A 24,403-nucleotide genomic window follows, 5' to 3' on the forward strand; every position below is an offset into this window, starting at 1 on the left:
CTGAGGCTTCCCCGTAGCATCCCCTGTAGTAGCTGCGGCGGCGCATGCGCGCGGGCGGAGTCAGGACGCTCCGGCAGCTCTTGCGTTCGACTGACGCTAAGACCAAGCCGGGAAACGATCTCCTGGTTCCGCCTTCCAGCCGGGGGGCCAATCCGTGAGCTCCACATGCCCAGACGTCACTACAGCGCCCCCGTGCTATGGAAGGCCCCCCGGCCTTGGGGAACGTTCGCGCTGCCTGATCAAAAAGCTGCTGTCTTGGGGCTCGGCTGCGGGGAAGAGGAGGCAGCGATGGGCGGATTAGCCCCGTGTGGGCCTGCAGGACCCTCTCGGCCCGGCAGGCGGGACCGCCGCCCCTTCCCCTCCCGCTCTCCCTGCCTCGCCTGGGCCGGCAGCGCCGCGGGCAGCCCCAGCCCGCGGCCGGCGGGTCTTGGCGGACGGGCTGTCCCGAGGAGCTCTTATGAGGCCCCCTGCGCCGCCGCCGCGGCCGGCTCCGCTCTGCGATGTGCGCCTGCAAGTGCCGCCTGCCCTGAGCGGGCCCGCGCCGCCGCCATGGAGCCACCGGGGCGGCCCCTGCTGCCCGAGCGGCTCCGCCTGCCCGTCTGCTTCCTGGGCGTCTTCGTCTGCTACTTCTACTACGGCATCCTGCAGGAGAGCATGTGAGTGACCCCCCGGACCCCCCCCGGCCTCCCGCAGGAGCGCGCGCGAGTGACCCCCCCGGCCCCCCCCCCGGCCTCCCGCAGGAGAGCGCGCGAGTGACCCCCCCCCGGCCTCCCGCAGGAGAGCGCGCGAGTGACCCCCCCCCCCCCGGCCTCCCGCAGAGAGAGCGCGCGAGTGACCCCCCGCAGGAGAGCGCGCGAGTGACCCCCCGCAGGAGAGCGCGCGAGTGACCCCCCGCAGGAGAGCGCGCGAGTGACCCCCGCAGGAGAGCGCGCGAGTGACCCCCCCCTCCCCGGCCTCCCGCAGGAGAGCGCGCGAGTGACCCCCCTCCCCGGCCTCCCGCAGGAGAGCCTGTGAGCATCCCTGCCCGACCCTGCTGGACAGACTGTGATTGGAGGCCCGCCCCTTACCCCCCCCCCCCACAGGAGAGCATGTGAATGACTTGCCCTGCTCCTGCCCGACAGACGGCAAGTGACAACCCCGCTCTCAGCCCAGACGCTGGGGAGTTCCTCTGTCTGGGTCCTGCAGCGACCTGTATTTGTAGGTTACGCTGGTGTCGTGGGGGGGGGCGGCATCTGTCTGTCTTTTGTGGGCATGTGCTGAGCTCCCTCCTACGCAAGGCCTGAGTGGGGGGAAAGGGGTGAGTGTTTCCCCTAGCCTGGAGCTGCCAGGGGCGATGTACTGAGTGACTGAGGTGCTAGGAGGGCATGTGAGTGACCCATGCCTAGTGCCTCTTCTGCCCAGACACTGGGGACCCCCTCGGCCAGCCTCTTGCAACAGAGCATGGAAGAGCCTCCCAGCCTGGACTATTTATAGCACAGCATGCCAGTGACTCCTATTCCTCTGTATTTGGGTCTCGCATGAGGACATGTAAGTTGCACCCTTCCATTGGGAAGTCCCCTCTCCTAGTCTGGGGACCTCCCCTGCTTTCTGCACAATGGCAGAACCTGGACATTTCTTGCTTTCTGATGCCCAGAGGAGAGGACATCTTAGGATCTGATGTTGTGCTGGAGTTTCTTTCCCAGCTGTATGACTAGGTTTTGGAGACGCCTCATTCCACTGCAGGCTGAGAGGAAGCACAGCTGAGTGGAAGGTGGGGGGACTGGCAGGTAAAACTGAGGGCACCGTTTGCTACATGTTTGTGTAAAAAGGTTGGTAGCTGTTGGGCTAAATCACCTGGGAAGAAAGCGTGAGTCATGCCTTATGCTGCAGTCTCACTCGGTGTACCTCTCACCCTCCTCAATCTCCTGTGTCGCTCATTTGTTCCTACAGAACTAGAGGTAAATATGGAGAAGGTGCCAAGCAGGAAAAGTTCAAATACGCTTTGTCCTTGGTCTTCATTCAATGCGTGATCAATGCCGTCTTTGCCAGGTTAGGTAAGTGTTCCAGAACAACCAGTGCGTCACCCCTTGCTTTTCCACGCCAGGACCTCTTTGAGCCTAACTCCCATCCCATTTCCTCCTGCTCTGGGCTGGGAAATGACTCTCTTCCAGAGTCGTGGGGCCCACCCAGTGGTTACCTGTAGTCCAAGTCGCACTCCCAATACCAACGGTTGCTGAAGTCACAACTGCCAAGGGACTGTGAGCTTTTGTTGAGCACACAGAGGCTTTTCCATTTGTCTGCACAAACATTGTACTACTACAGGCTAACTTGATTTAATAAAGAATTTTATAAATGAAAGACACTGCATAAAACCAGGTTCTGCATTTTTTTTCATTCAATGTGGTTTTATTGTTGGGAAGGGTCAGAGTAGACCACTAGGATGTACAAGCTTTCCTCTCCTGTAAGAGGTTCTATACATATTCCCTTGGTTTTTTCCATCTTCCTTCTGCCCCAGCAGGTTTCAGGAATTCAAATTTCTCTTTTGCCTCAAGCATGTGAGCTGAAAAGATTGAGTGGTCTTGGAGATCTGGAGAGTTTATCTCCCCTCTGCTGCAGATACTTTGTGGCTCTTGTATCTCGATGGCATTATAAAATATCTTTGAGGCCAATGTCCAGTCACATCAGCTTGTATGTGTTTCTTGTACATTTTATCTTCTCCAGTGATCCAGTTTTTGACGCCGTGAGGGTGGATCGGACCCAGAACTGGTTGTATGCAGCTTGCTCACTCTCCTAGGGTGCTATGGTTTCCAGCAACTCGGCTCTGCAGTTCGTCAACTATCCAACCCAGGTGAAGAAAGGCAGGCGGACGAGTGTGTTAGGGAGAAGGTTGCGTTGTAAAAATTTCCTTTTACAGATTTGCCCTTTCCCTATTGAGGACTGTTACAAATTCTAATTCTGCACTCTTGGTATGGAGGATGCTTACATGATCCATCAATGCATTGTGATAGGAAACCGTACTAATGAAAGAGTAAGTCGCTAAAAATGATTGCCCGTGGAAGACCCTGCAATTCTGACCCTTGTTGCCCTGCAAGAGTGGCAATGAGGAGGACGGTGTTCTATTGCTTTTCTTTTTACTCTATCCCTACAAGGCCAAGTGGTGGTGGAGTTAGTGATTCCAAGAGGAACTAGCCGTCCACATTGATAACAGGAAATGCTTAAAAAAACAATCTGAGAGAAGGAAAAATCCTCATGTTTCAGAGTTTAAGCCAGTGTCAGAAACCTGCACTGGGGAGGGGGTAGCTGATCCCCCATCTGCCTACTGCAGGGTTTCTGGTGCTGACCACCATCAGAGACAGGATACTGAACTAGATGGACCCTGGGTCTGATGCAATATGGCAGTTCCTGTGTTTCTGTAGCCGTCTTGGCTGGTGTGGGGGAGGCTGTAGCATGCAGCTAGTTAAGATACTCTTTCTCTTACAGGTCCTTGGGAAGTCCTGTAAGCCCATTCCAGGTGAGCAGCTACTAAATTATAGCTGTGCGAGTTTCTCATGCCATGAGCTGTCTATGGATTGCATTCCCAAAAACAGACCAGCTGCTCACACAATAGCTCCACGCCAAGTAGTGCGGATAACAAACTATCTGTGCACATCCCAATTAGATCCAGAACTGGACACAATGTCATTAGATTCCTAGTAGAGGGTTTTGGGGAGCACTTTACCATATCATCTTTTCTTTTCAGTCATGCTCTTAGGGGTGACGCTGCTGAGGAAGAAATACCCACTAGCCAAATATCTGTGTGTCCTGCTGATAGTTACAGGAGTGGCTCTGTTCATGTACAAACCTAAAAGGGGAGGTGACGGTGAGGACGGCCACATCTTTGGCTATGGAGAACTCCTCCTGGTAAGTACTGAGCTGTTGAAGCATAAGTAGTTCCAAGGTTTTGTCTTGGTGGAAGGTACAAGAGGAGAAAACAATTACTGGTGCAGGCTTCTGCCTGGATCTACCCATCATGAGGGATTAGCAAAGCCAGCATTGGAATGCTTGGGTACCCTCTGGTTCAAAGAGGGACATGCTTGCACACTACCACATCGTGATGTGGGGTGAAGCACTGGCACCTCCTCAGAATGCCCTCTGAACTGTTCTTAAATAAGCAGGTGGAAGCAAGAAACCTAAAGAATTTAAATGCTACTCCTGGGGGGGATTCTGCACATGTGCAGAATTTATGTCCCTCGTAGATTTCTTTGCTTCCCCACAGAAAAATGACTTTCTGGCAGGGAAGCAAAGGGAAGCCACGAGAGCAGTCATACAGCCCTCCCCAGCAGTATGTTTTGGGCACCCAGGGCAGCTGGCAGAGTGGTAAATCACTGTGAGGCAGGGGGTGGGACTGGGAAAGATCTGGCTGGTGGCTCCTACCCTGCATCAGGCTCAGCTGCTAGTCCTGGCTGGGCTGGGGAGGACGGGACTTCCTCTTCCCCTGCACGGCATCTGGGGCTAGGTCAGATCCACCCCCAGATTTCTCCCCCAGCTGCAGGAAGCTCTTGTGCGTCTAGACTCGCCTGCTGAGCCTCAACTCCTCCCCCACTCCCTCTGTACCTGGACCACCCCAATGAGCCAGCCAGATCCCCACCCTACTGAGCCCCAACCAGTTGCACCTGGACCCCTGACCCTACTGAGCCCCCCCGATTGAGCTCCCCACTTCCAGATCCCCCTGCCGAGCTCTCTCCCACCCAGACCCCCCGCTGAGCCCCAACCACCTTCACCTGGACCCCCCTGCAGAGTCCCATTACTGGTGCACCCAGAACCCCCCTGTGCATCCTGATCCCCCCCCACACACACACACACACACCCAGATTCCCCACAGAGCCACCCGCATCCAGATCGCCCCAAATAGAACCCTCAACCCACACCTGGATCCCCCCATTCTAAGCCTCCCCACCTCCCCCCGTGGATCCTGCTTTGCTGAGCCTGCCTGTACCTAGTACGGAGGGGCAGGGCTGGTCCTTGTGCTGTGTCAGGGTTGGGTGCAGCCTCACTGCTGAGTCCATGTCCGGGGGGGTGTGGGGGGACTGCAAAGTGACCTCCCACCTCTGTGCAGCCAGTGGCCTGTGCTCCCCAATGCCATGCTGGAGTCTCCTCATTTATTTGACAAATAAAATATGCAGAATTTTAAAATACTGTGCACATAATTTTTAGGCACAGAATGCCCTGAGGATGATTAAATGCATGTGCCAGGGAGTAGGTGGCAGAGAGTTCTCTTCTGGTTTTCAACATCTTTTTTCCCCCCCCCTCCCCTTAGCTGCTGTCACTGACATTGGATGGACTGACGGGAGTGTCTCAGGACCATATGAGAGCTCATTACCAAACTGGTTCCAATCACATGATGCTAAATGTTAATCTATGGTCCACCTTGTTCCTGGGGGCTGGTAAGGAACATCTGAGGAAGCCCTAGCGACCTGGCCTGAAGACTGATTTGTAAGATCCTCTAGGCAGGACCCTCATCTCTTGTTTTAAAAAGGCCCTAGTACGTCTTGCAGAGCTGCTTTTTGTTTGTTTTAAACCTAATCTGTGGAGATTTTATTGTAGTTTCTTAAATTGCCACCAGGGGACACTGCTTCTCCTAAAGTGCCATTACCAAAACTGAATTCACGTCTGAAACGTTCCTGCTTTCAGGCTGGCTCAGTAGCATAGATTGTAGCTTCCTAGACTACAATTTGGTGGCTCTCTTGTTTTGGCAAAGACTGGGATCACATCTATTTCTAAAAAGAAGAGCAATACTTGTGGCACCTTAGAGACTAACAAATTTATTAGAGCATAAGCTTTCGTGAGCTACAGCTCACTTCATCGGATGCATTGGGGCATCGGATGAAGTGAGCTGTAGCTCACGAAAGCTTATGCTCTAATAAATTTGTTAGTCTCTAAGTGCCACAAGTACTGCTTTTCTTTTTGCGAATACAGACTAACACGGCTGCTACTCTGAAATCTATTTCTATGTATGTGTGAGAGAGAGATTGTTGGTGGCTGTCTTGAGAATTGGGATACATAGTGCAAGGTACAGTCTCTTGTCACGAGAGTAACACTGACTCTGATGTTTGTTTAATCTATTCCATTCATAGCTGAGGCCAAGTTTAAAAGTGTAGATGACTTCTGGAATGTGAAGGACCTGTTATCTAATTTAAACAATGTTTATTTTTATTACCCCAGTAAAAGGAAAGGTACAGGAGCTACGAAATGCCAAGGATAACAATTCAATGACAAAGGATAATGAGAATGCATTCTGGATACATTTCTCTAAATTGTATGTGTGTCAAACCCTATCAATTACTCCTAGGGAGCAGATGGCAATGTCCAAGAAAGTAAAAAAAAAAAAATGGATGTTTAGGGGAAAAAACTCTCCGAACTTTAAAACTCTCCTTTATGATGCTAAGATGACATTCTTGCATCCTGCTGTAGCATCTGATTCCTCTCACTGACCTCCAGGCACCCCTTATGCTGGCTGCAAATGCAATAAGTTTAGGCTAAGTGGGTACAGGAAGACAGCAATTGTGCATAGAGCTGCAAAACTGAGGCAGCAAAGTGAACTTAACTCCTGGATGTTCCTTGTTTAAATCCTGAAGGGGTAGCCAACTTGCTGTTTTCTCTTCCAAAACAAGCTATCTGGTATGGTGCCATGACTGAAAGTTCTTTGCCACTGGTATTCTCTGGGTGGAGCTTAGTCTTTGCTGTCTGTATCTGTTATCTGATCACAGTGAATGTGAGCTAGGAGTATGAATGCTTTGGCCCTGTTTCCCCAGGATGTCTTTGGCTTGAGTTCATCCTGCTCTCTTAAAACTTTCTGCAGGTATCTTGTTCACTGGAGAGCTCTGGGAATTCCTGAGTTTTGCTGAACGCTACCCCAGCATCCTCTACAACATCCTGCTGTTTGGCCTGACAAGTGCACTGGGTCAGGTAAGTAACTTTCTGGTTCCCTTACCCCAGGCACTTGATGACCAAAGAACATTGAATGTCCCAGATATCGTTCACTTGTGGGACAGAAATATGAAGTTGTCTGGTCTTCCTGCCATAACTGATTGTACCTAACTCGCTGTTCAGCCAGCATTTTCAGATCAAGAATGTCAAGGTTGTGTACAAATTCTTGTAGGTCGTCTTCGGGTTGTGGTTGGGATTTGTTCTTTGCCAGAAGATTCCCTTAAAATGTTTAAGATGGATCTTCATGTTGCAGATCTTGCCTTCTCAGACTGAATCAATATCTATCTCTCTCTCGCTCAGAGTTTCATCTTCATGACTGTGGTATACTTTGGACCCTTAACTTGTTCAATCATCACCACAACCCGCAAATTCTTCACCATTTTAGCATCTGTCATTCTATTTGCCAACCCAATCAGCATGATGCAGTGGGTGGGGACTATCCTGGTATTCATGGGTAAGTCCTGGAAGCCTGGCTTTTTTTTAAGTCTTTTCCTTATCCATTGGAGTGATGGAGTATAGACTGGGTGGATGGGTTGACATAGTGGTTTTGCCAGCAACCTTGTCCAAAATCCTATCTCAGTGTTTTGGGGAGGGATGGGGATATCTTTCAGGCTGTTGCTATGATCACAGATCCAACTGATTTGGGAGACCTTTTTTGGAGTCTTTAAAAAAGATTTCACAGGTACCCACTGTCTCTCAAGTAATTCGATATCAGTTAGATCTGGAGCTATAGAGAGGTCTGATTGTACTTATTTAAGGAAGGCCTTGGGCTTTTGCTTAGAATTTTTTTCTCATTTATCTGCAGGTCTTGGACTTGATGCCAAATTTGGGAAGGGATCAAAGAAGACAACCCATTAGGAAGACTTTTGAACGCTGCAAAATTGGAATGAACTCTTTAACTTATTGTCTTGTACCTCAGCATCTGTTATGAAACTGGACTCAGGATGGGTGCCTGGGGAAAGGAATGGGTATTGTTTTTTAATTATGAAGTGTTTTAAAATCTTAATTTTAATCAAGAGTGTAGTGCTTTTTTTTTCTGTAATCAAAATTGCATTGATGGATCCCAGTAGCAGGGAGAAATTCAAGTCTTAATGGGAGAAACGCTTCATACCTTTATTAAAGAAAAGGAGACAAGTCACTTTTCTGACCTTTATTTCAAAGCAGTCGTCTGATTGTTCTTGGAAAGCCTTGTTCTCTGCAACCTTGCAGCCTTCTCAGTGTTCAGAAATATTACAATTAGCATTCCTCCTCCACCATACTCCAAAGAAAAGTGTCAGTCTTTGTTTCCTCAGTCTGAGTTTGGTGCCGTGTAGCAAAAGCACAGGACTGACTGACAATACTGAAAAGAGAAATCCCACCTCCCCCTAGGAGAATGGGTCTCCAGCACATGGTTGGTAAAGCAATGAGAGGGGTTCTAGTTTTCATTAATATACCCAACTTGTACAGCCTCTAATCTTCTCTCCATCAGCACTATTTACAATAGAAAGAGCAACTTTCGGTATATGTAATGAAGTCCTGGGCTCCGCAGTTTTCATCCCATCTGCTTAACCACTTGGGGCCAAATTAATTCTCTTTCATCCCACCCCCTCTGCTGTTGAAGAAACAAGACCCTCTGCTGCTAAAACCATGCCAAGGTTTTGTGACAGCAGCTTCTAAATGTTGAAAGTGCCCTTGTTAATTAACCAGCATCACTGAGAGCTGTGGAACGCCTGCTCCTGAGTGCACAGGCTCTCTCTAAAGTGTTGTAGGGGGAGGAGCTATTAGCATAATGATGCCCTCAAAGTTGGAGAGCAAAATTCTCCAAAGAGCAAACTTTACACATGAAAGCGTGTTTCCACCAGCTGTTGCTTCATTTCCATCTGTTCTGTGACTTGGCCTCTTGCCCCTCCAGATGGGATCTTGACTGGCTTCCTGAGTGACTGCTGCAAGTCTGTTCTTCCCCACACCCCCTGCAACCTTTCTGGCCACAGCTTGGCTTTCATTAATGTTTTTAACATCCCATGGCTCTTCCCAAAGGACAGGCTTCTTTCAAAACTGAACTTTTTAGGAAAAGATATTAAAATTCATCTGGAAGATTTTTCCTGTCATCCACTCTTCCTCAGTAGCTTCCTATTTCCTTAAAGATCAACTGATGAACAGCAATCACGTTCTCTATAGTGGAGGATCCCTGATTCAACTCTCCTGCCACTTACTGTGTGAGTCCTGTGTTCACCATGAAATGTAGCTTGCTGAACTTGATATGCTGGTGTCTGGTCCTACGTATATAGCTATTCTTAGGCCCTGTGTAGACTCTGACATCTCCCATGTAGGTACAGCCTTATCCTCTTAACACCCCATTTCTACAGTTCAAGAAGTGAGCCATAAACTAACTCAGTTAATTTAGGGAGCCTCTGGCAGAACTTGAAATTGGGACTTAGCTCTCCTGATTTTCAGTCCAGTGCCTTAATTACAAGGCCACTTTCTCCTTTTAAAGAGGAAGACTAGCATGAGTGGTGGGAGATAGATATGGCCTATGCACCTTGAAGAAACCTGTAGCTAGAACTCCTTACATTTATGCTGGAGGAAACTGGACCAGCAGCAGAATTGTTCTACGTTGGCTCCATGTTCTGATAAAAGTTTCTTGCACTTGCCCCTTTAAAATTACTGTTTAGATTGGTGCCTGAACTCCTTGTGCAAACTGCCTTATTCCTACATAGCTCAGGCCCGCTGTAGGGGTTTGTACTACCAACATAAACAGGGTTTAATGTCATACTGCTTGCTCAACCACTGAGCTCAGTCCAGCTAGCGCTGATGTTCCATCAGACAAACCCAGCCCATTTTTAGGATATACAAAGATCAATCTTATTAGTAACAGTGAGTTTATGCCTGGTGTACACTGTAATTCAAAGGAAAACAAGTCAGTTTTTACCATACCTTAGCTAGACACCAATTTGTTGTCAGGACAATGGAACATCTTTAAAAACAAACCTTCTGCAAGGCTGTAAGCATTACTCTCCACTGCCAAACCCTGCAGCTAGTTTGATCGCTGGTGTTAAGAAATATTTACCTGTTGGCTGACTTGTCAGAGTTTGCTGAAGGAGAGGCACAGAAGGAAGACCTGTGCCTAAACTCAGCCTTCTTCAATGTATTTGATTGTTCTGCTATACAGCTGGAAGAGGTTGGAAATGGAAATAGTTTTTAATAAAAGGATGATTTTGCAGAGGTGCTGAGAAATGATTTAGACTAGAAACAAAACAGCAAGTGCAGAACACAGAGCATCTGGTATCAAGATGACAAGTTAGCAAAGGCCACCTCCTCATCATCCTCCTCCCTTGTCTGCCTGTTCTGAGCTTCATGTACTAGAGAGGAGGTTAAAAAAAAATTACTTTGAGAACCAGCAGTTGCCACTAGGAGGCACTCATTTCAAGCATGTCATTATATGAATAAAACAGCCCTTTGGTTAATATACTTTTATTTCTAAAGTCTGTGGGCTCACAGCAGAAATAAAATTTGAGAATCAAGGTCTTCCTTCATTATTATTCTGTTTGTAGAGTCTCTGACCCCCACCCCCCCTTGAGGTGCAACAGTGAAATGTGTTAAGACCAAATACTGATTCTTCATTTCCAGCTGAGAGCCATTCTGGGTTGTGTGTATGTACACTTGCATGTTGTCTTATTGTATAAGACAAACAGGTGGTTTCATTCACAACAACAGCCACAGTCATTGTTTTTAAAAGCACTTCTAGCAGAATCCTCTTAGGAACCTTGTCAGTTCTTGGCAGTTCCTGGGAGATGAGAAGAGTCGTGCACATACACAGAAAAACAGCAGGCTACATTGCTGCAATGTTTGTGTGCAAGGTCCCTCTAGGAGGAACTGGTTGATGCAGCTAAGAAAGGTGAAGTTTTATTTTACAGCTGCCTGAAACACAGCATCCATAAGGGGAACAGCTTGGCAGCTTTCCTTTTCATCCTTCCCTGCTTTACTAGTGCCCCCTGCAACTCCATCAGCCTTTTGTTTAAATAGTTGCTGCTGTAAACTCTCTCCAAACAATGTGGTATTACACAAATACACAATTCATTAACGGTACATTTGGCTGTATAGAGTATATACTTTTCCAGGCACAATGCAGTACATCATTAAATAGTCTGACAACTGTTTAAGGAATAATGAAGAGATTATTACCTGTTTATTAATTGCTATCTGATGGTTGCCATTTTTCAAAAGTGCTTAGTGATTTGGGGATTTATGCACTTATATTTGGCATCACATTCAACTAAACAGAAGGCTTTTTTTTTTTTTTTTTTTTTATAAAGGGAATAGTGATTGAGTTCCCAACTTACATGGACCTGATTTTCAGAAAGTACTGAGCACCTGAATTCTGAAAATCAGGCCCCTTTTAAAGTGTCTCAAGTTGAGCACCCAAAACTCACATCACAAAAAAATAATCACCCTTACATTTATAGCTGAGATGGAGCCAAGACTAGTAGTGACCAAGAGGTCCAACACAGAGAGGGTGATCCTTTCAGGGGCTCTGCAGTAGGTGAAAGAATGCTACTGAGTCCTTGAAGATAGTTGTTATAAGTGTAAATATATTTCCTTTTGTTAGCTATTTAGTGGTCAGACAACATACAGGTTTTAGATAATTGGCAGAGTTCCTTCTCTGCACCCCACCTCCTTCAGCATGTGTGTACACAGATTACAGCAGCTGGGACTCAAAGGCCATTTGTGGTCCATAGGAGCCATTTCAACCCATTGAGGCTCCCATTGGTTAGATCCATGCTCGGCTTATTCTCTGCTAAAATTGTTCTTTCCATGGTAAAACTCTCATCCTGTCCCCATTCCATTAATCTTTTACTCCCAAGGAGTTGATCCTTTAACCTTTTCTCTTTTAAGTCACTTGTGGTGTTTACAGCCTCAGTTGTGGACTAGATAGGCGATATACAAATACAACAAAAAGGAAGTCCTTGCCCCAAAAACTTACAATCTTGCTGCTGTGCTATCTGTAAACAGGGTCTATGTTAGGTATTTAGGACAAGGGACTGGTGTTGTCATCAGCTACCTACCCCTCTAGTAATGGTGGAGTGTGCACTCACTGCTTCCATTCCTGAGTTCCAATACATCATACTTATTCCATTTTTATTTTCTGACTTTCACTGGTTCTTATTTCAGAAGCCTTCACACCTCCAAAGCTGGCAAAATTCTATACCTTTAAGAGCAGCAGAGAGAGGAATCAAAAATTGGCACACAGGACAGAGAGTGCAGAGAATGGAATAGTCTCTAATTTACCAAATTTCTCTTGCATATAATTCAGCCGCTTTGCTTTGCAGTAAGTGATTGTGCGATGCCTAAAAAAATCTGGTTTCACTTTTTAATGGCAGTTTTTCCTATCTGAAGGTCAGGTTAGCTTTTCAGTGGCTCAAGAGTTAAACAAATGAAGTTATGTGTTGGTTCCCATTGTTCTATCAAAGAGCTTCCTCACCACCATGCTACTGGGAGACGGTATGGAACTCCCTTTGGACTCTGTGTTGACACTTAAGAGTGATGTGATACAGAGTACTTCCTCCTCAGAAGATGTAAATGAATTGCTGATCCAAGAAATGAGAGACTGGGAACTGCTACCAAATGTCGCTATCCCATATGGCTCTGCAGAACAGTAGTGTATTTTTTAAGAATTCCTATTTATTTCCACAAAATAAAGGATGCAGATGAGATCTTCAAAACAGCATGCAAAGGAAAGATATAAAGCAAAAGCCCCAACAGTTCCCAGGGAAGGCAAGATTGAGAGTCCAATTTCAAACTGGAATCAGTAATCCCGGTGATAGGAGTACTGAGCATCTCACAGCAGCAACTGGGATGGGGATATATGCTTAAAACAGGTACACTCAAATGGAGCAGTTTTGTGCCTGGATTTATAGTATGCAAACTAATAAATATATGATTCAAACAAGAAATAATGAGCCAAGGGATGCATTTAAAATAGGCATGACAAAGATAATACCACATACCTAACATCATACTGAGGTTGTGACAGCTGGATGTCACAGAGATGAGATATTAAAGGTTATAAATATTTTAAAGAAAAGTGAAATCAATCTCTATTAAACCTCTCATAATTAAGAAAAACATCCTTTTCCTGTTTTCTCCACATTGTCCTGTGGTGTTTGTGTCTTCACTTTAAGAGTACACCTGCATCCGATGAAGTGAGCTGTAGCTCACGAAAGCTTATGCTCAAATAAATTTGTTAGTCTAAGGTGCCACAAGTCCTCCTTTTCTTTTTTGCGAATACAGACCAACACGGCTGCTACTCTGAAACCTGCATGTATGCAACCCTTTAGTCTTTTTATTCTTCTCATTCTATTTTAGGTATTTATACATTAATAATGTGTTTCCATAGAAATTTGCCAGGCATTGTACTTGGTTCAGAGTGGTCATTTAAAAAAAAAACCTCAGAGTATGTTTTCCACATACAGTGTAAATAAATATACATAATTTAATATCAACTCACCTTTACCAGCAAAAAGGTAGAAGATTCTGCAGGGCAAAACACATATTATTATTTCTTACTTGTTCTCCCTTAGTGCCTAGGAGTCTTAGTCATAGACCAGAACCCAATTGTGCTAAGCACTGTAAAAAACAGTGTCTCACATTAGATACATCACAGGGACAGTTCTGCCAGTATGACAATAATGAGCTCTATCCCACCACATCTTAGTGGGAGGAATTCCATCACTGGAGAGTGGTGACTAGAGAAATGTGTTGGTTAGCCAAAGGGGCAAGGTCTGTGAAGATAAGGCGAGAGAAAATTTCCATAAGTGTACTGATGAGTTTATAAAACAGTCACAGTAAAAAGTTTTGGAGATGACAAAGAAAGGTTTTTGTCTGGAGACAAGGTGTCATATAATGTGAAGTCTTCCTAGAAACCCCAACTCCAACCTTCACTTTGTGTTTTCTCCTTTAAACCATCCCCATGGAGGAGCAGGACTCTCTGATGGGGGCTTGTCTCAGCCTTGGAATAGGGGCCAAACTGTGGCAGCATCAGTTGACAGCAGAAAGCAATCCTATGAAGGACTAACTTCCATCAAAGTTAGCCATTTGGCAGCAATGCACTTCTGCTTTCTCCTCTCACCTGCACTCCCAATAGCTGAGTTCATTACCTCCACCTACTATTCCAGAAATGGGAAAAGATTTGAACTTGTATGATTTTACAGGCTTATCACCTAACCCTAATCTGCTAAGAATTTTTAAAGCTTTTCTTAAATTTCCACTGAAGACAACGTATTGCTTCCCAGGTAATGCCTTGTCTTCCTTGCTTCTTATTAGCTGTGCGGATTTCTGCAACTTGTTGCCATTTTAAAAAGAATTTGATGGTTCCTGCTCAGGTTGATAGTGACTTGTGCTGTTTAATTGCTCTTTGGCGGCCTATGTGAATCGAGTTGTCAATTTCTCTTCAGTTGCTAGTGGACAAATAGCCACATATACAAGCACCCTAATAGGCTGTAAGCTCTCATTTACTGAATGTATTATAAGCTGTCATTTACTATATGTTTTTACAGTGCCTGCTACAACAGGGCTCAACCCTGGTTGAGGCCTCTAAGTTCTACCACAAAATAAATGTAAAATAATAATTGGCACTAATTAACCCTTCCTGTCCATCTCAGAAGAATAATCATCCCTAGAGGCTGTCTCCTTAGGGCAGGAATGAAACATAAGCAGGGCATTATGGGCATCCTTGCACTATTGCCTTCTCAGCTGAACCTGCTTAGAGGGTTTTATTCTCAGACTATCACTAGGTAAATCTTACATGCCAACCAGAGACTGCACGGGCCATCCCTGTAGAGCAGCTGAACATGCTTCATCCTGGGCCTGCAGGGTCTGAGCAAGACTTTCCCTGCAATTGCATCTTCCAATGGCTGAGGGCCCACTACAGTGCCAAGCACTGGAATTGACAGTCATGCTCCTGTTCTCTGTGTTCTCCTGTGCTGGCAACCAGCAAGTGCAGAGGAGGAAGTGACACCTACTCTGGAATGCAGATAAGCAAGGAAGGAGGGAAGAGGTGGAATGCCAGAGTATGGGTAGAAGGACAGGGCGAGGAAGGAAGAGCCAGTGGGGGCTGGAGTTTGGCTAGGAGCAGAGAGAGAAACAGTGCACAAGAGCTTTTAATCACTAAAGCATGCTTCCCCTACAGAACCTGGAATTGAGCCTGGAGGTCCTTAATCTCTACATTCCTCTGCTGTCAGCAAATACTGCGAAGCCCACTGGCAAAGTATCTGTCTCATCTTCTTCTAATGACTGTTCCATCTGATCTGGGAGATAACAGCCTAATATAGCTACCATTTAGTCCATGAGCACAAACAGCAGAAGTCTGAGCTGTGAATCTAAAGGTCCAAACCCTATTGATGACCCAAGCTGGTGAATATAGTTTCACATGATGGAATTTCGGATATTGTTTTTTCAGTTTGTTTGGTTTTTTAAATTAGGAAACTACCTTAGAAACATGACATTAAAAGAACATTAAGGTTGTGAAGTCAACCACTCAAATGTTATGAAATTTCAGAAATAAGGTTCCCTGTGAAAACTTAATTCAGCCGCCTGATATACAATATATATATGCGCATGATGATAGTCTTTAATTACATGACTCCCTACTACTTTTTCCATAAGACCCCTTCCTCATTTAGTGCACAGGATGGAAGTCCATCTCAGCATGAATCAGGATTGTGTAGTCAATGAGCCTGTTGTATGATAAGGCAGGGAATAGAGAGAGGACAGTCTCATAGTTAAGGAACTCAAATGTCACCCTAGAGAACTGTATTCTATCCCTGCCTGTGCCACAGTGTTCCTATGAGATGCTAGGCAAATCACTTAAACCAAAATTTTCACAGGTGACCACTAACTGTGTGTTCTTCATTTTACGGGTGCTCAATGTGAGACCCCTGGTCTAGAGTTGCAAAAAATTCTGAATGCTCACAACTGCAACTGGAATCAACTGGAGCCATGTTCTGAACAAAAAGTACTATGGGAATATTATGTACTCTGGAAAATAAGGCCCGAGGTGTTTCAGACTGGCTACCCAAAATTCATGTACACATTTAACAGTTTTTGACTTTACTCTCGCTCTGTGCTTCAGTTTCCCAGTTGTCAATTGGGAATAGTACTATTACCTAATCTCACACGGGTACTGTGAAGATAAACTCATTAACGTTTGTGAAGCACTTAGCTACTATGGCCTGAGAACCAAACAAATGCCCATGAAGAAATTATTAATTTTTTATTCAGTGAAAAAAGCATGCATGATGTGTGTTAAATAAAGCCTGAGGGTACACACTCAATGTGGAAGATAAAAAGAAATATTAAATAGCTGCCCAGTCACTGAAAGAGACAGGGTACTTGTGGAAAAAAAAAATATATGTGATCATGTAATTAAGGATCATCATTCGAAGTGTATATGTGCAAAGGGGCCAAATTGAAGTTGCCTGGAGAAATTTAATTCTGGCATTTCCTATCTTTAGAGTGCTTGACTTTGCAACCTTAACATTCTTTTAACATAATTATTTCGGATGTCATAGCATGTCATTTAACCTCTCAAGTTCTCTATTAATGAATTGCATTCTGTTGTGCACAGAGGTATTTTTCCGTAAGCTGATAAAGGTGATGAACCGTAACTAAACATCTGAATGTTATTGCCACTTTTTGATTGCAACAACCCAATGCCATTCCAGACCTATTGTAAAATGTTGTTCTTGAGGAAGCAGAAACAAGCAAAAGCAACCAATAAGCTGAACATGGGGAAAAAAAAAAATCATAGAGTCCTCTTAAAATGCTTTAAGATGGATGCTGCAATTCATAATGCTCATTATAATTTGTACAACAATAAGTAAGTGTAAATTGATTGTTAAAATGAACTTTCATTGTTTTATTCTCAGTTAAAGGGTGTACATTTGCATACATGAAGCTTTTTCCATTACTGAAAAGAAGTGGAACCCAGGTGTGCTCCTTGCATAGCTATGTACCTTGACACTATCACTTTAGGAGTTTGGTTTTAAACTGAGTTGGTTGTAGAAACCCTGCCTTCTTTCCATCCTGTTGTCCTTTATCACTTTTTTGGTCCTGTTCCCTTTTCCTGCAAGGTGACTAGTCAGATTTCATCTTTCTCTTCCCTTAGTTCTCTCCACTCTCTCCTCCTTCTCAACCTAGATGAAAATTTAAATAATTATTACTCCTTTCCTAGATCCTCTCTTCATTGTCCTCTACTCCCTTCTCATCTCATTCTTCATTTTTTTTCTCTTAGCCATTAATCAGGATTTAAAAAGGATGAGCTACAGAAGAGGGTTTCTGTTTAAGCCCCCTTTCTCATTTTGTTCATTCAGGTCTTCCTGCCTCTTGTTATACTGGCTAAATCATTCTCTGTATCCAAGTCCTTTGTCCAATTATCCTTCTGTACCTGCAGAAGGGGAAAGAGCTGTGATAAAAACCCTTTAGATTCTTCTCCACCCACTTCCACTTTTCCACTAAAATCGATTAATTTTTGTTTGTGGAGAGAAGCAGGTTTGAATAAATTGGAGGACTTTTGACAATATTTTGAGCTCCTTTGCTCTGTAGGTGCTGGCAGAGTTAACAGCATCTTAGAGAAAGAGAAATAGTTTTACAGACCATTAGGGCTGGTGGGAAGCAGCAGGATCAGGTTTTAATGAATACAGGATCAAAAGCATCTTAAAGAAAACCAGCCGTTGAAAACAAGAGCCAGGCTCATCAGGGAAGACAGGAGACACTTTTAACAAGAAACAAAGCACTAACTCAAAGACATCAGGGAGTCATTTCCTCATAACGGCACATTTTAAAGTATGATTTCCTCCACTAAGAAATTAACTTTGATACTTTTCCAATAGGTGTAAAAATAGAACTATAAACTCACTGCCTGCAATTAAAATCTCAAAATCAGATTTTTCTCTAAAGGAGACTAGCGTTAACAAGATTAGCCCTCTCACAAATAAGGCTGCCAGTTCAAAACATAACACTAGTGCACTGGTTTGGGTATCCTGTGGTATTCTGCAGCTAGGAAGGTGAATCCTTACAAGCAGTAGTGCACTCACATCTGGGTGTGTGATGTGGTACAGGGATCCTACTATTACATTATTCTCTTAGGTCAGAGAGTGTGTCTCATATCAGACTCAGACTATGAATCCTTTTGGTTTGTATTTTAAATGCATCTTTTGCACCCGAGACATAAGTAGTTCTGTTAATTGCAAAGTAAGCTGCTGCAGCCCACCACATACTGTAATATTTTGTCATTATACAATGCCTTTAATCAGATAATTTCAAAGCACGTACGAATCTGTTAATAAATCACAACAATCTTGTGAGGTAGCTAATAATCCTATATTAGAGATAGGTAAACTGAAAAGAGAGGTTACATGACTTGCTCAAAGTCACAGAGCAAGCTGGTAGAAGACCTGAGAATAAACCTAGGAATTGTGGCTCCCGGTCTCATGCTCAAACATTAAAATAATGGAGTACTTGTGGCACCTCAGAAACTAACAAATTTATTTGAGCATAAGCTTTCGTGAGCTACAGCATCCGATGAAGTGAGCTGTAGCTCACGAAAGCTTATGCTCAAATTTGTTAGTCTCTAAGGTGCCACTAGTACGCCTTTTCTTTTTGCGAATACAGACTAACACGGCTGCTACTCTGAAACCAACCATTAAAATAATGCTGACCATCTCTTCACACATATAAAACCTCACAACCTCTTCTTCCTACATCTAGAGTCCCAGATGAATGTCACCCATAAAATGTAATCTAGTGGTCTGTGCACAGGACTAAGTTTCAGAAACTCCTAAATTCTAAAGGTTTCAGAGTAGCAGCCGTGTTAGTCTGTATTCGCAAAAAGAAAAGGAGTACTTGTGGCACCTTAGAGACTAACAAATTTATTAGAGCATAAGCTTTCGTGAGCTACAGCTCACTTCATCGGATGCATCCGATGAAGTGAGCTGTAGCTCACGAAAGCTTATGCTCTAATCAATTTGTTAGTCTCTAAGGTGCCACAAGTACTCCTTTTCTTTTTGCTAAATTCTAAAGTAATCCTGAATCTGCTAATGACTTGCTGAGAGGCCTTGAGTAAGTTTTTGAATCACTCAGTGGTTCAACTTTAAAAGGATAATAATATTTAACTTCCTGCCTCATGGGACACCGAGGATTAGTTAATATTTATACAGCATTCTGAAAATACAACTGCTAATTACTATTCAGCTTCCCATGAAGGAAATGTTGGAATACAGGAGCCCTTCTGTCTCACTATCAACTATTCTCTTATGAATTTAATTTTGGGGAAGGAAGGCTATGGAAGAAAGAGTCCACCAGTTTCCTTTCCTTTGAAAATGTAGTCTATAAAAACTACAGGCTTGCTTGGGACAACCAGAATCTCAGCAGCTCTTTGTTATATCACAGATTGTGCAGACACTTGCCACATCTTGGTGCATTCAACCAGTGCACTAAAGCTAATTACTTATCTTGCCCCAAATTATATGATGTGAGCTTTGTCTAGAGGTAAGGAAGGATCCTACATTTCCAGAAGGATGGCGTGGACACCCTAATGGATGTTAGATTAAAAAAAGATCTACGAGTCTATGTTATTTTACCAAAATTTCATGGCGAAACCACTCAACACCAGTAATATCAAGATTCATTTTTAAAACCTTTACTTTAAAAAACAATAACTGTATGCTCAGAGCAAGGAATGAGCCCATCATTGCTCATGAATACACTGAAGCATTCCTTTGGGATTACATTTGGAAAATGAGTTGTGCAGATTTCCCTCGGCATAAGGAGAAGTGAATGAAATAACTTCCATTGTGTGTTTGACTGCTACATAGATAAAAGCCTCATTAAGTCTCTCCAGTGATTGGTGATAGGTTTTGTTTGGAATGGTTTTGTTTGGTTTTGTAACAAAGATAGCAAATAGAGGAAATAATTAAATAACTGTTTTCATACCCTCCTGATCATCAGGAGCCTATATGAGTTTTTAATTAGTGCTGCATTTTCAATCAGTTTGTATCTGTACGTGTTACCGATTATTTCCTGGATAACATGGAGATAATAAGAATCTAGTTTTTCAGTCTCACAAAAGATATATTTAATCATGATGTAGAAACACTGGCAGCTTTCTCTGAACCCAGCCTCCCTCTAATTACATTGTACATTTTAATAAATTGAAAGGGAAAATATAGGATCACAATAATTAAAACCAAAGAGGAAGTGAATATTAAAAAGCAAAGCTGTTTAAGATTCTTACACACAACTGTTTCAAGGACATCAGTTTTATCAGCTTCATATCAAACCAAACATCTATGTACACAAAAGCTATAGAAACAGCACCTCCAAAGCCATTTCTACATTAGCATTTGCTGCATCTTTTCATGCAGAAAAAATAATCTGTTTCATATCATTCAGATGATCACTGGGAATTTATACCCCACACTTGTGCACTGGAGGGTTCAGTACTCCCACAGAACACTAGTGTCAAACTCACATCAGTGCACCACTTTTCAAATTCTCAAGCTCTGAGCAGTTACAACATCTGGGAAATGTCCAGCACTCACTACAGTGTCCTCTTTTGAATAGTGCATATTTACTTCCACATGCACAGTTACAGCAGAGGGCAGGACTGACCTAAGTTAACATTTCATATGAAGGATAGAGGGAATTCCATCTTTTTCATTATTCAATTGGATTTAATTCCCAATGATATTTCAAACTTGTTTGACCACACGAAGAATCCATGTTTCCCAACATTTCCTAAGCTATACAAAAAAGAATACCTATCTAAATGACATGGATAATCCTGAAAGTGTGAGAAATCCATGTCTGCTTGATCTAACCAGAAACCCAAATATAGTTGCTCAATCAGGTGATTGAAAGGAACATCTCCATTAGCTTCCACTATAAAGTGAAAGAGGCAAGCTTTTGAGCTTACAAAAAGCTCTTCTTTAGCTCTGTGTAAGCTTGTCTCTTTCACCATCAGAAGTTGGTCTAATAAAAGATATTACCTCATCTATCTTGTGTCTCTAATATCTTGAGACCAACATGACTATAACAACACTGCAAGCAATTCACTAGAAGTAGTATTTTAGTCTTTCAGCACTCCCACTACAAGAAACTGAGATCATCACTAGAGACTCAGCATTTCTAGACATATTTGGAACAAAAGTCAGGTATCGGTCCATTGCAAGATGGAGATGATAAAACTGTATTCACTGCTAGTATTAAAGCACTACTAGCTAAAAGTTAGCTCCGTTCTACACATGCTGCAGTCACACTTTTGACGGAAGTGTAGACATACCCTATATTAAATCTCATGCATCAGCCATCCGCAGGAATCAGAAAGGAACTCTTCTGCTCTCTCCCATCCTCCCCCCCCCCGACTCACTTGGCCAAATGTATTCTGGGTTTCCCCCCACCCTCCTTCTTCTGAAGCATCTGATATTGACCATAGCTGGGGACAAGACACCAGATGAGGTGGACCAGTGCTCTTTAGTGATACAGAAAATCCTCTTCCTTAGTTGCTTGACAGAGGTGTCTTGGTCACATACTCAGGATATAATGATTGCCAGATGTAGGGTTTATAAGGAATCTTCCTCCAGAGAAAAATGACAGGAACTCTGGGGGAGGGGGTTCGCCTTCCTCAACAACCTGGGCTATTGTTTACCTGCTGGGATCATCTGAACACATCTCACTTAATTCCGCACCTCTGCGGAGGCCTCAGGCATTGGTGGTAGTTTGGTCTCTCCTGTTCTCTGCATGGGGCACAGAACAGTTTAATCTCTTGAGAACTGAAATGCTTTGGTCTAATTAAAGTAATCAGGCTCAATATAGGGGTATTTGGAGGATATTTAATGACCTATGATATGCAAGAAGACAAATTAGATGATCTAATGGTTCCTTCTGGCCTTAAACTCTAAGAAACCCAGCAGTCTTTACTGGGCACGTAGAAGGTGGGGCAAAGGGAAGGATTATAGTTATAAGAAAATAGTTCTTGGGGAAAAAGTGTGTCCTTTCCACAAGTTTTGAATGCTAATTGCAATCCTATGCCATTCAGAATGCAGTTTTATGGCCATTTCTTCATAACAAGCAGCATGACCTGCTGCTTTGTCACCTTGGGCAGCAGCTTGTGAAATATGAAAAACAAACAGGGTCCAAGGACTGATAATTACTTGGATGAGACCCCTGCAAAGAAAGGAAAGCCCAGCAGAAAATGATACAATAGACAACACTAGTTAATACTGGGTAAGGGTCCTAGTATGGTGATACCATCTTTCAACTAAGATAAAATGCCAGTGCTCTGATAATTTGTTTAATACAGAGCTGAAGTACTTTTAACGATGACAGGCACATTAACCATGCAACTTGTTTTGCGGAATTGCCTAATTATGCAAACAATTTTAATTGGAAACAGAATTCCTTATTTATTGTTGCTTACAACCATTTAGTCTCTGATAAGCACCTGCTGTGTTCCAGTGCAGAAGTACCTGCATTTCAGTGACAGAATGAACAATCCCTATTTAGAATAATCAAAAATGATAACTTACAATATTGTAGACTCTGTCTTAGCTGGCCTTCAGCTTTCATCTAGCCATTCTCTCCATTCACTGAGAAGTGGAATGTTTAAAACAAAGTCAGATAGGAATTACATATTTCAGAGAATTAGAAACAGGATATAAAAGTGTATCTATCTGTCGGATTCCAGTTCAAATCGAGCCTGGGTTTGTAACTGGAAGCCTTCCTTCTCCTTGCACAATGTCTCCCATCAAAAGCTTCCCTGCTTCCTTCCCTTAGGTGACGCTACAACAGATTTAAGCTGCATTGTAACAACTTATGAATACTCTACATTGGGGTTGTTTTCCATACGACTGTATTAGTTTACAGTAACAGGAGATTATCTTAAAAAAAAACACACAGGCAGGAAGGAAAAGAATGGCTCAAGATAAGCTACTTCTCCGCAAATGCTTGAGTTGCTAAGAGACAATGACAGGACTTTTAGCTTTGTTGGTTCTGCCGCCTCTCTAACTAAACAACAAAACTAGCGTGGACCAACTCAGGAAAAGGCAAAAGATCTAAAGTACTGGGGCAGGTTTATAAAGGAACACCGTCTGAAGAGGAGGTGGTAATCGTTCGGAGGGAGACACACGGACGTGCTGGGGGCGGCTGAAGAAGTCAGGCCTGCCTGCATTACCGGCAGCAGACAGGGACGCCTTTAGGGAAGATTTCAGAGTAGCAGCCGTGTTAGTCTGTATTCGCAAAAAGAAAAGGAGGACTTGTGGCACCTTAGAGACTCACAAATTGATTTGAGCATAAGCTTTCGTGAGCTACAGCTCACTTCATCGGACGCATCCAGTGAGCTGTAGCTCACGAAAGCTTATGCTCAAATCAATTGTGAGTCTCTAAGGTGCCACAAGTCCTCCTTTTCTTTAGGGAAGAGCGATACGCAGATAAGAGCGTGGTTTTAAAACCCTTCTCTCTCGAGGTCTTGTTCCTGCTGCTCCAGTGAACCCGGCTTGGCCGTCGGGTAACCGTAAACCGCTGGCAGACTCCTGTAGGGAAGAACTGCAGGCGCCCGAAGTGGCTAGGTAAGGCAGGTGGAGACGCGGGGTACTGTAGCCCAAGGCTGCGAAAATCGGGAAACTCCCCCTAGCTTAGCTGGACCCCCGAGAGGGGAGGCAGGTGCCCCTGGCCCTGTAAGCACGCTAGACGCCTCCCCAAAATGGAGCCCAGCAGCCTCCCTTCTCCTCAAGGGCCGCCCCCCAAACCGCAGCTTCCCCCGCACGATGCCCCCTCACCCCAGCCGCCCCTGCCCCTCCCACGCGCCCCCCAACAGCGGCTTCCCTGCTCCCCCCACCGGCCCATCTCCCCCCGCGCGCGGCGCCTCGTCCTCGCTCACCCCCGCCCCCGCGCGGGCCTCGGCCTCGGCCGCCACGCTCCCGCTTTACTCGACGCCCTTCCCGCCGCCCGGCCACGCTGCGCATGCTCAGTGCGTCTCTCTCCCCCCCCCCCCACACACCCCTCCCCCTCTCCCCGAGCGTGGCGTCGCGGCGCTGAGGGACGGCGTCGCGGCGAGGCCCGGATGTGTCGGTTTGGGGCAGTATGAGAGACCACAAGGGGACAGCAACAACCAGCGGCGCAACCTCAGGTGAGGTGGGAGGGGAGAACGGATGGCGGACTGGGGCGAGACCCGAGGATCTCCACAGGGAGGTGTTGGTGGTACCACACCCCCTCCGAGAGTCGTAGGTAGGGCAGCCCCAAGCCGGGACTGACCAGCTGGCTGGGAGTGAGAGATCCGCTCCGGACTGCCCCTCTTTCCATCCTGGCTATTCAGATGGCACTGCGACAACTGCAGCCCGCTGCTAAATAATGAGCTCCGCTGGTGGAGGGGAACAGAAGGAGAACAGCGCATGCGCCGCAGCGCTGCCAAAATGTGAGCCACTGAGAG

The 24,403-nt window shown here is 44.8% G+C and overlaps 2 protein-coding genes and 1 long non-coding RNA gene across 8 annotated transcripts in view; 2 read left to right on the forward strand and 1 right to left on the reverse strand.

The window, feature by feature from the left end:
- Positions 1 to 442: 442 nt before the first annotated feature.
- On the forward strand, positions 443 to 8,083 carry SLC35B1 (solute carrier family 35 member B1). The gene is given in 11 exon segments (XM_038385262.2): positions 443 to 536; positions 539 to 656; positions 1,930 to 2,033; positions 2,170 to 2,178; positions 2,709 to 2,827; positions 3,460 to 3,490; positions 3,719 to 3,879; positions 5,276 to 5,402; positions 6,818 to 6,924; positions 7,246 to 7,399; positions 7,751 to 8,083. Coding segments are annotated over 11 exon segments (1,062 nt in total). The 5' UTR covers positions 443 to 457; the 3' UTR covers positions 7,804 to 8,083.
- On the reverse strand, positions 7,942 to 24,363 carry LOC119848898. Of its 3 annotated transcripts, none has more exons than XR_006277364.1 (5): positions 24,229 to 24,363; positions 22,506 to 22,565; positions 13,430 to 13,455; positions 11,380 to 11,455; positions 7,942 to 10,283 (listed from the first exon to the last, which is right to left on the reverse strand). It is a non-coding gene; the product is annotated as an uncharacterized LOC119848898 (long non-coding RNA). The 3 variants fall into 3 exon arrangements; XR_006277363.1 differs by lacking the exon at positions 24,229 to 24,363 and adding an exon at positions 23,855 to 23,957 and having other exon boundaries at positions 8,081 to 10,283; XR_006277365.1 differs by lacking the exon at positions 24,229 to 24,363 and adding an exon at positions 23,855 to 23,957 and having other exon boundaries at positions 8,081 to 10,283; positions 11,374 to 11,455.
- Positions 23,892 to 24,403, forward strand: part of LOC119848895 (speckle type BTB/POZ protein) — a 40,386-nt gene continuing 39,874 nt past the window's right edge. The window contains exon 1 of one of the 4 annotated variants that reach the window (XM_038385254.2): positions 23,892 to 24,103. The gene's annotated coding sequence lies outside the window, so the exon portion shown is untranslated. Of the gene's footprint in view, positions 24,104 to 24,128; positions 24,389 to 24,403 lie in introns of those variants that run through there. The other 3 variants (XM_038385249.2, XM_043503569.1, XM_038385252.2) reach the window with 3 other exon arrangements.

Source organism: Dermochelys coriacea, chromosome 27 (assembly GCF_009764565.3).
Source record: "Dermochelys coriacea isolate rDerCor1 chromosome 27, rDerCor1.pri.v4, whole genome shotgun sequence".
NCBI classification, from domain to species: Eukaryota; Metazoa; Chordata; order Testudines; family Dermochelyidae; genus Dermochelys; species Dermochelys coriacea.